The sequence below is a fragment of the Biomphalaria glabrata genome, chromosome 11 (genome assembly GCF_947242115.1).
Source record: "Biomphalaria glabrata chromosome 11, xgBioGlab47.1, whole genome shotgun sequence".
NCBI lineage: Eukaryota > Metazoa > Mollusca > Gastropoda > Planorbidae > Biomphalaria > Biomphalaria glabrata.
Window position 1 is genome coordinate 21610056 of NC_074721.1, and position 12961 is coordinate 21623016.

General features: G+C 35.5%; 1 protein-coding gene across 1 annotated transcript in view; it reads left to right on the forward strand.

Annotated features, from left to right (window-relative positions):
* The window catches only part of LOC106079337 (uncharacterized), a 141602-nt gene that overhangs the window by 97504 nt on the left and 31137 nt on the right, over positions 1–12961 (forward strand). The window contains exons 18-25 of the mRNA XM_056045505.1: positions 281–362; positions 4636–4794; positions 5596–5861; positions 7367–7622; positions 7900–8012; positions 8105–8228; positions 8835–8987; positions 11842–12039. Of these exons, the coding sequence (XP_055901480.1) occupies positions 281–362; positions 4636–4794; positions 5596–5861; positions 7367–7622; positions 7900–8012; positions 8105–8228; positions 8835–8987; positions 11842–12039 (1351 nt within the window). The remainder of the gene's footprint in view (positions 1–280; positions 363–4635; positions 4795–5595; positions 5862–7366; positions 7623–7899; positions 8013–8104; positions 8229–8834; positions 8988–11841; positions 12040–12961) is intronic.

The following is a 12961-nucleotide window of genomic DNA, read 5'->3' on the forward strand; positions in this document are numbered from 1 at the left end:
GTATAAGCTATTGTGAACAGCAATATGATAATTAACAGTTTGCCAAAATCCCCAATGTGATAAAACATTGTAGATTATTTTCTGTATCTTCCTAAAAGTAACGAGTTTCTAATATTTAAAACTAGAATCAGATGGAAAAAAACTGCATAAGTTCTATTACAACTAAATCTTTGTAAAACAAAAAACAAAAAATTAGTGACCAAAGAACTTTTATCACTTTCATCTAAAAGTATTTTTTTCTAAACTGCTACTTTAAAAAAATATTTTTGTATTGTGAAAGGAAAACGCTAAATTTACGTTTCAAGCCGTCTATATAAGTGGATATGAAAAACAAATACTTCAAGGACAACCAGTATCTCTGGGTAAGCTAACATTCAACCATACATTTTTCTATCTATTTATCTATCTATCTATCTATCTATCTATCTATCTATCTATCTATCTATCTATCTATCTATCTATCTATCTTTCTATCTATCTATCAATCTATCTATCATCTATTTATCTATCTATATATATATATATCTTTCCATCCATACATCCATCCAACCATCAATAACTAGATCTCTCTTTGTAATCAATCTCTTTATTAAAGTGATGTCCAAAATACGGCCAGCGGGCCACATCCGGCCCTCGAGATGATTCCGTCCGGCCAGCCGAAATGTTGGGAAAAAGTTTAGAAAATCTCCTCTTCACAAAATTTTTTTTTTCTCTTGCGTTAGAGTAATAGAGTAAATGTATTGGTACAGACTGTAAGGCAAGATATTTGTCTTATAAACTGGGGCGTAGCTAGGGATTTGAGGGCCCGGGGACTGACCTCTTTGGGGGCCCGGGGGACTGACCTCTTTGGGGGCCCCTTGCATTTTGACATTCGACATGAGATAATGTACTTAATAAATACATTAGTCTACATTTAAATTGGTACAGTGTATCAGTAAAATTAACAAGAAATAATCATTCAGACTCTTTTAATGAATAATACTGTTGTGAATTGGTGAAATAATGCACACGAGACAAATCTTAATTCATATCGTTTCATGACGTGCTTTCTGTGCAGCAAAGGCATTTATAACATCATCTACATCGATACTGTCTAGTATTTGTGACTTCACTGATATTAAAGCCATGCTGCTAAGCCTTTCTAGCGTTATTGTGCTCCTGAGATAGTTTTTTATAAACTATAGCTTTGAGAATAATATCTCACATGACGCAATGGAAGTGGCATGAGTTAGCAGTATTCGGATGGAGGTTGCCAGGTTTGAGCACACATCATTACCATATGAAGCCAGCTTCCTCAATATGTCAATTGGTGATTGTGGCATTGCTTTGTTGGTGAAAAAGGCATCAATGACATCATTGAACAAGCGATTTGCCTGTATTTCATTAAACAAGAAAAGTAACACAGTTTTTCATCAGCTTGTCATCGTCCATAGACTCCAAGAGGTGTCTTGGTTCAAGAAGAAACCCAAAGGTGTCCACATGGTTTTACAGCCTTTGGAATCTGTCCTTCATCTCCATATGAAGTCTGTCCAGAACTTCTGTCAAAACACGTTTGAATTGAAGTTATATTGATTGTCCTACATAAGAACTCAACTCCCATTGAAGTCTTTTTTTTCCTTCTGGTGATTTTGATTACAGGAACCCCATAGCATTCACTATCTTCTTTTGCTTGGATTACTCTCTTTTTATAAACTCCAGGCTCCAGCTTCTTTCTGTTTGGCCCATCTCTGGGGTGAATGGGAAAAAAAGTGGAACAATTCATGTACAGTTCCAAAAAAAGGTGACAATTTTTGGCTCTATCTCAGCAGAATGATTATCACAGAGAGTGATTATCACAGTTCAGAAATTTTACCTTTGCATTTATATCTAAGAGACGTTTCTGCAGGCAGGACAGACGGCCACTCATTGTGCCTGCGTTATCATAGGTTTGACCTCTGCACAGATCAAAGTCCAGTCCAATGACAAATAATCCAATGCAATCCAATACTGCTGATGTTTCAAAATGTGCGCAAGAAACATATCTGACAGTTCATCTGGTTCTGCCTTAAGCTTTTCTTCTTCTAACTTCCTCTTCAAAAAAGCTTGTCTGTGGTGAACTCCTTCTTCGTGTTCTTTCAGCCTCTCAGATTTCTCCCATGTAGTGAAACCAACTCCAGGTTTGCTCAATGCACAAAATGTCTTTTCTGATGCCTCAGTACACATGGAAAACAAAAACAGACATTCCAAGTGTGGAGAGAAGAGGAGCCAAGACCGATTGGACATTTCTCCTGTTGGAAGCTTTCTAGTGAACCTTGATGTCAAACTTCGTGATTTATTTACCCTTTAACACAATCTTTGCTCGCAGTTCCTCAGATAAAAATCCAGGCTGGGTGTATCCGAAATCTTTGTACTTATAATTACAACTTGAGAAAGTGAATTTGTTTTCAGTGCTCTTATCAGGTTTCTTCTTGAAAGGATGATGAAATAAACTACCCTATATACCAAATTACTTCCTGAGAGTAACACGGCACTAGTCAGCGCTACTCCTTGAAATTGAGAGTAACCCCGCACGGAAAGTGTTAAAAATAATCTGTGTGGAATACATACAACAGGGTGTTTAAATTGTATAAGAATGTGAAATAACATGACAGTGAGATAATATTTAATTAATTTAAAAACAACTTTTGGACACTCATTTGGAAGCCCCCCTCAAGTGGAGGCCCGGGGGAGATCTTCAAATTCTCTCCCCCCTCGCCCAAACCTAGCTACGCCACTGCAGAAAAAGTGTCTTTTAAAAGAACTTAAAATTTAACAGCTTTATGAAACCAAGCACATAAATAAATAGGGCGGGATTCTTGGTTTGAGAAGCGATTGTTACATTACACCCAGATTAGAGTATTTCTGAGAATGTTTACCAAACTGCGTCGGCCATGAAGCCATTTTCGACATTGAATGCATAAAAATCTGCTTGCTAGTAGTGATGGAAGAAAGAAGTCCCGAAAAGAATAATACATTTGACGCTGTCAGCCTTTCTCAAGACAATTACAAGGCGAGTGAAAGATATGGATGAATAGATCCATTGAAAACTAACAGATGCATGCATGGCATCACCACTAGCAAAGTCCGGTCAAAGATTTTTCAACTATCACAGATGATCTTTCTCTTCCTTGGGAGAGATTAATAGAAGTGACAACTGATGGTGCCACAAGTATAGTTGACAGCAAAATTTATTAGAAAAGTTGTAGAGTCAAATGGAACAGAACCATTGTGGCTTCATCAAATTATTCACCAACAAAATCTATGTGGCAAGCTGTTCAGTCTACCATGTTATGATGATCTTGTTCAGATGGAACAATATTCGTCGTTTCGAAATTTATCTTTGGCCAAAGTGTCGAATACTAAGACAGAGCTGCAACTGGAACTGATTGACTTATATAGGGTGGTTCATTCAAAACCCTGACAAGTGAGCAGACTGTTTATTTGTATTTCTGCTCCGTGTTACTTGTAGAAACTTTTCCTAATCTCCAATAATAAGCGTTTAAGGATGATCACAATAATTGCAAGCATCTATTTGAGGACAAACCTTTTCGGTGATGAATAGTGCGAATTCTACATTCAGTGCTTCGACTTTTTGTCTTATCTATAAGATATATGGTGTTGCTTTTGGATAAACTTCTCACAAATTTATGTAAGTACTAGATTCACGGGTCTCCAATAAACATGCTATATTATGTATTTCCTTTTTTTTTATATGGCCCGCAGCACGAGTATCGTAAATTAAAATGGGCCGCCGGCCAAATAAGGTTGAGCATCACTGCTTTAATCAACACATGTACCGGAAGCTCAAAATTGGAACCAGTGAAATCTGCCCATGTGGAGTCACGGCGTTCCAGTACCACCTCATCGTGGTCGCCGCGTGAACACTCCGCTCTCATAGAGTGGCCAAGGGTACTGGTTGCTTGCCGCTGATGAATGAGCAGCCGGCAAGTGTAAAAGGAACTCAACAGGGTTATGTCCAGCCCCCCCCCCTTGTGGGGCCCCGGGGCAACGGTGAGTAAGAGACCTAACGGGATCTCCGAAAAGCGGATAGCGCTGGACACCAACTCGAGGGTTGCTCGGGTTCTCCTGGGACTCGGCTGATTCGCGGGTCTCTCTTTGGGCAAAGACTGGACTGACTGGGGCGGCCTTAGTGGGCTGCGTCGGGCGGACTTGTCGGCGTCCACGAGCTAGGCTCTATCTAGCCCGTTCCCTGGCGCGCTAGCGGAGGAATTCGCCGCGACCAATCGTAACTCTGACACTGGGAATGTCGAGAAACGCGCGCCGCCCAACTCCTGCCTTGCAGGAAACTTATATGCCCATGTGGAGTATCACCAGAGAATGCCGACCACGTCCTCCAAAACTACCAAGAGGCCCGTATAAGACATTGGCCCCAAATCACCCCAATAGAAATAAAACTATATGGATTTGGAAACCACTGCGCAGTTCATCTCATGTATTGGTCTAGTCATCTGAACACGCCAACATAACAATGAGAACGAAGAAGAAGAAGAATGCTTTAATCAATCTGAGTGTTTGGGTGTGTTTGTATGCATGTGTTATATTTTTTGTTCCTAAACTACACTTCTATTTAAAATATATATATTTATATTTCTGCAGAAAAAGAGACAGGACACATTATATTTATCTACCACAAAGGTAAAGATCATTGGACCAGCACTGCACCGGCTGCCATTGGCTTCACAACAGGAGACATGGAAAATGATATCACAAAACTTAATCCCAATGTTCTTTCTGTACTTGGCAGTTCACAGTTTGGTCAGATTTTTTTATCACAGTATTTGAATTATTAATTAATAAACTTAATAAAGCGCTTGGCTTCTGGTTCGAATCTGGGTGAAGACTGTGATTTTTAATTTCGGGATCCTTGGGCGCCTCTCAGTCCACCCAGCTCTAATGGTTAACGTTATATCTCTCACACCTAATCTAGGATAAAGCTGAAATTTTGAACTTTTTTTTTCTTTTATCTGACAAAACAAGAATAAATTTAAAAAATAAATTATTTAATTAACTATTTGAGATTAATAATTTTGTTTCATATTGAACAAAGGAAAAAAATTGTACTTGACAGATGTAGTGGTATAAGTTAAATTAGCCCCCTTTTATACTTTGTTCAGAGAAAACTTTAAAGTTTTTAACTCTAAATAGATAACTATAAAACCTTCTATTTTCAAAAGCAATTCCCTGACACCGTGGGTAGTGTGTTGGCTTGAGAAGCTTGTACCCTCGAGTTCGAATTCAGTTCGTTCAACTATTTTTTAAATAAATGCATTTAAAAAGCAATCACGGTAACATTCACCCAGATAACCCTTCCCCTCCCCCCTTTTCTCTATTGCTCCAGACAAGTGAAAGGGTCAAAGCGTATTGAAATTACGCTAAAACAAAACAATTGCTATTTTCAATCGCACAGATTTATTATTGTTAGTCTAGATCTATTACAAATTGAATTACATGATTGCTCCAAACTAATTGATACAACTACGCCTAATGTAAAAAAAAAGCCTTGTGGTGTTTTTTTAAGTATTTTTTATTTTTTTCTTTTATTATTATTTGATATAGACCTGAATGTCCCTGGTGTTATGGTATTTAATGTTGGCTACGCTGATGGACCTGAACAGAAATGTGGACAATACCTGTGTCAATATTCGGCTTTTAAAGACTCAGACTTGTATCGTGATGAAATGAATGAACTGTACAAGTGTCCTTGTAGTAGTGAACGACTTGGTTTTCAATGGGATCTGTATGAAACTAGAGGGGACATAGATTGCTATGCTATCAAACAAGGAGTTAAAAACAGATTTCTACCAAGCAATTCAAGAAATAAGGTAAAGTTCTTCAAATGAAAAAAAATATATCAGGAAAAAATGTTTTTAATTAATTATTTAAACTAAGTATATACGTTTGAAATATTCTTAAAGTCAAAACATCCTTTTGAAATTAAGAAAAATAAATGATATCATATATTAAAGTCAAAACATCCTTTTGAAATTAAGAAAAATAAATGATATCATATATTAAAGTCAAATCATCCTTTTGAAATTAAGAAAAATAAATGATATCATATATTAAAGTCAAAACATCCTTTTGAAATTAAGAAAAATAAATGATATCATGCTTTGTTGGCTAGAGACCTAAGAGAAGGAAAACGCTGAATTCACCTCTGCTGCCTTGTGGCTTTATCCAAACATAAAAAGGTTTCGGGAGTCAACGCTGAGAAAAAATCAGAACATGATGACCCTGAGCAATCTGCCATTAAATTGGACACACCAGCGCCGTGGAGAAAGTGGAACTGCTTTCTGTGGAATGAATAGCTAGTCACTTCGCGGGTGAAGGAGGCCAGAACAAAAGTCAATTTTTTTTTTAAATAGCAAACATTTGATTATCAAAGTGATTGATTCATTAACAAAGAATCATACATCATTGTAGTAATAAATGTCTATATTTGACTCCTTTTTCCAAGAGCCGAAAAATAGTTTTAAAAAATATATTTTAATTTTGAATGCTAAAAAAAACAAAAACAAAGAAATGTTTATCGACTTCCGAAAAGAAAAGAAAGAAAATTATATTATTACAGTAGTTGGGGAGAGCATAGAAATAGTTTAAGGCTTTAAGTACAATACATTAATTTCACTACAAATATTACATGACCAAAAAAGGACAACAAAGATTAAGGCTACCAAAAAATGTCCTGCTTTAGCGTTAGCAAAAAAAAAGCCTTGTCAATGTTATGCCATGCTCAAATCTGCAGAATTTTAAGTTTCAACATCACTGCGAGGTATGGAAATTAAAAATTAAAAATAAAAATAAGCTTTACAAAATTCTAAATGCAGCTAGTAAGACCATGGGCAGCAAAAAAATGGCAGTTGAACACCTTTTTGAGAAAAACATTGCTAAGAAATATATAATACTTTAAAGCATAAAATATAATCCTCTGGTTCATGGTTTTATCATCGAACCATCACAAAGAAGATAGAAGACACCGATCACAAAAACAAATAGACGCAAAAACTGTTTTGTTCCTTTGGCAATTTTTTAATAGTTGTAACTTACTGTTGTAAATGTCTCATGTAATGTTTGAGTCAAACTGTAGTATGAATGTATATTTTGTGTGCTTTCTTACTAACTGTTTGATCTAATATTGTAATTATTTGTAATGCACAATTGTAAATATTTTTCCTCACGGATAAAATGATTATTATTTTCAAAGTTATACATCAGTAATAGATTAGTTAACATAGACACACATATTCTCATAGTCTAGATTAGATAAAACTAAACAGGGATATTCTAAAAGCCATGGATTATTTACCAGAGACTTCTTGTTCCTCAGTTATGTTGTTACCCACGACCCTCGCTGTGTGACAGTTCACATGCCACAAGGTTTACTTCCTACCTTCAGAACGACCCTAATGGCGGACATGTTTTAATTGCTGATCCCTGGCTCACGTCAGCCAACAGACGAGAAGCACTGAACAATCTTGAGGCCCACAAATCTTGTTGTCTTCATTCCTCCTCCCAGATGTGTCATCAGTTTTATCAACTATTTCCTGATATGGAGTGTTCAGTCCAAGTCACTTTTGTTTCACGTATGTACTTAGACCCAAAACATACATGTGTGTTATATGTTTTCAGATCATTACACCATTTTTTTCTAATACAAATTATTGATGTTTCAAATAGCAGGTGTACATTAGTAGCTCAGAATCTCACACTTTGATACTTATACTTATATTTCATTAGTAGGCCTATATATAAAAAGTTGTTCTTGGTATATAGTATCAGACTAGTAGTAATGACTAGAACAGTAAATTTACAAATTGGAAAGCGCATAAAACAAATCAGGTGGCTAATATTTTGTTTCAGCATTTGCCCTTGGAGATCCACACATTACAACATTGGATGGATTGACTTACGCCATGAATGGGTGGGGAGAATACATTTTATTGGCTGTACCTTCAAAACAATTTGTGCTACAGGTATATTATTTATCGACCAATATATTTGACTTTTTTTTTTTACAAAATATAATCTATCTCTTGAAACCAGCTCATTTTGCATTCAATTTCAGGCTCGCACTGGGCGTGTGGTGTCAAACAAAGGACAACTTTTAAACGCTACAGTCTTCACCGCTTTCGCCGCACGTCAGTCTACTGAAGCAAGTTTTCAAGTAGAGTTGTCTTTAAGTAACACAAGTAAGTCATGTTTTCAAGTAGAGTTGTCTTTAAGTAACACAAGTAAGTCATGTTTTCAAGTAGAGTTATCTTTAAGTAACACAAGTAAGTCATGTTTTCAATGGGTTTGTTTTGTCAAATGTATTATCCTTGAAAGTGGCTTTTTTTTGTGTGCAATTTGTACTTTAGTTTTAGCTTGAAACAATAAAATTTTAAACAATCATTTAGCCAGCCGTGAAGATCTAAGTTAGAGAAATGTAAAGTTTCAATTGTCTTTTAGCCATTAAATGTAATATAGCCTACAAATGTAAAGTTTCAATTGTCTTTTAGCCATTAAATGTAATATAGCCTACAAATGTAAAGTTTCAATTGTCTTTTAGCCATTAAATGTAATATAGCCTACAAATGTAAAGTTTCAATTGTCTTTTAGCCATTAAATGTAATATAGCCTACAAATGTAAAGTTTCAATTGTCTTTTAGCCATTAAATGTAATATAGCCTACAAATGTAAAGTTGAAATTGTCTTTTAGCCATTAAATGTAATATAGCCTACAAATGTAAAGTTGAAATTACCTTTTATCTATGAAATCTACTTTAGAGAAATGTAAAGTTTCAATTGTCTTTTAGCTATGAACATTTACGTTGACGGCCAGGATGTTACCAACGAATTTTACAAGAGTAGAGCTTACAGAATGTCTTCCAACTCTATTAGTGTTTCCCGTGAAGTGAAGTGCCAAAACAATACTGAAAAAAATTCTGTAAAGGTGAAATTCTCCAGTGGTAAGTAAATATAAGGGCCTTTGTCTATTTCCTATGAGATTTTTATAAGTTTTCAAAAATGTTATTGATTTCAGGAGATTTCTTTTTCGTATATTTTGCAATTTCAGGAGATTTCCAAGGGGGCCCTGGAAACTTAGGAGACCGCGGAAACCCTGTTATTATATATAAGTTAAAATTGTTTAATTAAATAATTTACACCTAGAATTAGCGCGGGGCCTGTGAAAGTGCGGGACTTACTGCGGCCGCATAGGTTGCAGTGGCCTGAGGCCTGCCCTGTGTGTAGGCATCATTTTGAAGGCATGATGACTCTTACAATTCCGATTATTCATACAATCCTGCATTCTTGTATCAGTGAGTAAAAAGGGCGACGATACACTTTAAAAGTTTTATTTGAATACTCCTAAACCGGGCCAATTTCAATTAACTAATTAACAAAAGAAATAAAAACAAAAAGAAGAAAAGAAAAACGATTTATGCGAGTTCAAATTATCCCATCATCTATGGTGAAATGGAGCACGATGGCTGAGTGGTAAAGCGCTCGGCTTCCGCACCTGACGTCCTGGGTTCGAATTCCGATTAAAGGCTGGGAATTTGAATTTCGGGATTTTTAGGGCGCCCCCGAGTCCAGCCAGCTCTAATGAGTACCTGACTTTAGTTGGGGAAAGTGTTGGCAAAATGACACCTTGCTCGTTAACCGCTGGCCATACAAACAGATGACATAAACATCATCTGCTCCATAGATCGCAAGGTTTGAAAAGGAAACTTTACTTTTATATATATATATATATATATATATATATATATATATATATATATATGGTGACGGTCATTTTATCCCCGTTTACTTCATCCCGGGTCATTTCATTCCAAAAATTTTTTTCTCTTAGTCATTGTGTAATTGTGTTGTAAAGGCTTTGCCTTTTGGCCCTCATTTCATCTAATATATAAATTTGTTTATTTAGAATGCATTTTGATATTTTGGCAAGGTTATATTTGTTTATACCGTTCCCCACCCTCTCTTCATACATGTTGAAAATGAGATAATATATGTAAATAAGTAGTTATATTGCAATGCGAGAATTGTATTAAGTTATATTATTTCTATTTGATGTAATAGAATGCCAATATTATCATGGGAAATAAGAATGTGGCTTGTGCGATGAAAATGTATTAAAGTGAGGGAGATTTCCGCTGAATCAGCCTCACTCTCTCGCCCATTGCTAGCCGAATACAGTGACAGAACAGGTCCAGACAACTGGAGCTGGTTTGGGGTGCATGGATGACTAGTGTGCTCTACATGTTCCACAGTGCTCCAAAACGTTCCACAGCGTTTGTAAGGTGATGCTTGATGGCCCTGGTAGTCCTATTCGGTGACTTGAGCGTCATGCAGCCGCAACTAGACCACATGCTGGTGGTGGACAGAGACCATAGTTTCACCAGATACTAGCTCTGGCTAACCCTTACCTGGTTTGGCCCGTCAGTCGAGACGGTTTGCCGGGGTGTGGTCATTGCCGCATGCAGACAACTGCTTGGAGCCAAAGGTGAGAGCTGGGCTGCTCAGTTGACAGAGGTACTCCTCCTCCTACAGAACTTCATACACCCCATTATCCTTCGCATATTGCATGATGTAATGATCAAAGGCCAAGTTGTGGTAGAAGTAGTGGCAATCTTTTGAGAGATGAGAATGATTAGAACTTAACAGTACCAGATGACCAAGCCTCGGTTGTTATTCTGTTTGGATGAGAGCGATAATTTCCACTGAATTCATAAAAGTATAGAATGCTATCTATCCCATTTTTTTTTCAAGAAAATTAATTCGAATATTAATTTTAAGATAATGAAACCTATCCAAAGGTCGACCTCGCGTTCCCCCATATCAATAAACTTTTTTTTTCTCTTTTATATAGGCCTTCATATAGGTCTACTTGAAAATTTAAATACAATTATTGAAGCCATTTTCGAAATTAAACACACACATACATACATACATACATAGTTTAGTGATGGGAACTAAACTAACTTTTAAAAGTTAAACTAAAACTAGTTTTCAACTAAAATGAAGTAGTTAAACTAAACGTTTATCGTGGATTGCAAAATATAGTAAACTAACTAAAGAAAATTAATTAAACTATACAAACTTTTCATAACTTTTTTTTAGGGGGGGGGGCGGGGAGGCTTGAACTAGACCTATATAGATAAAATCATGTGACTGTACGCCTACGGTTCGATGTTAATCTTTAAACATTGTAGAAATATTAATCCATAATAAAATCAGTAATAAGGAATATGTTTCTTACATAAACGTTAATGCACAATAAAATAAAAAAAAATGTCTAAATAAATAGGCCTATGTGTGCTTGTATTTTTGCCTTTAGAAAAGAATGGTACTCTTTTTTTTTTTTTTTTTTAATTATAGGCCTATTTACTTATTATATATAATGGAAATCTCATACCGATAAAGTTTATAATGTCATTAAATAACATAGATTAACATAGATTTAGAATTTCAAATTTAGATCTAGTAACCAAAGAAATACAAACGAAATCGTGGAGTTTAAAGAAACATTTCACCTGTATAACTATTTTATAGTGTAAAATACATGCTTGGCTAACCATGCCGATGTGCTATTTTCTTGTCTGACCACCGTTAAAAGCCCAAGGGGAAAAAACAGGGTGGTCATGTCATTATGGACTGCACACTCAGTACACTATATAGGCCTACAACTGTACGTCTATCTGGCCAGGTTGTTAAAATCACACAAGAATTTGTTCAACTGACAGTAGATATATAATTTTTTTTGTTTTAATTCCGTTGATTAACTTTTTTTTTTGTCTTGTATTTGCATTTGATCAGGTGTTGTGTTTGAAGTAACTGTGGGAGTAAAATCTCTCGACATAATGATGCAGGTCGATTTGAGTTTGAAGAATCAAACTACTGGACTAATGGGAAACTTCAATGGAAAGATCAGCGACGAATTTCAACTCCCCGATGGAAGAGTTCTCTCTGTAAATTCATCCGAGCGAGATATTTTCACACACTTTGTTTCACAATGTAAATACTAAAATATATCTAGATCTAGATCTCGAGTCCAATTTTAAAACTGGAGTCTAGATTAGATCTATATATTTCTAATTTTGAACATCTTTAGTCTTTAGAGAGTTAGATCATAGATGGCTGCAAGGAATGGCCGCACCAGTCTGGTGACACCCAACAGAAAATTGTTATTGCTAAAGCTAAAGCCTTATAGACCAACTGAAGAGGTTTTTTTCGAAATTGAGATAGCGATTGATTCAGACAGTAGATAGCATCAAAGTTAGTTCCTAAAATTTTGAGATTTTAGAAAAGCGTATTTATATTAGAAAAAGTAATTTGAAAGTGGAAAAAATAACGAGATTTGAAAATCAGCTTCAATGGCCGAAACCGGAAGTGACGTCTTGTAATGGACTGAGAAAATGTAAATAAAAATAGACATGGCTGGATACGTTATTGATAGCGATTCAGATGATATACTTATCTAAATCTAGCTGTCAAAAAATTTTAAATGATACTTATCATGGAATGCACCAAAATGCCCTGAAGATAGTCTTCTACTTTTTCTAAATATATTATAGAGCAGACTATTTAATTAATATAATTATTATAGATAGATTAATAGAGAGAGGACTAGACTAAGACTACTTAGACTCTTAGACTTGACTTAGACTACTAGGGGGTAGACAGTCACTTATGACTAGATCTAGATAGTAGTAGATTCTAGATCTACTATAAATTATAATAATAAACTATACTAGTATACTAAAAGTATAAGTCTATTATAATTTTTATTATAACAAAACTAAATGGATAGATCTATCTATTTCTAGATTCTAGATCTAATTCTAGCTAGGCCTTCTAACACTTTTACTAGTCACTCACTAGATCTAGTTTATATAATAATAATACTTGACTTTGACTTGTAGTAATACTAATAGAG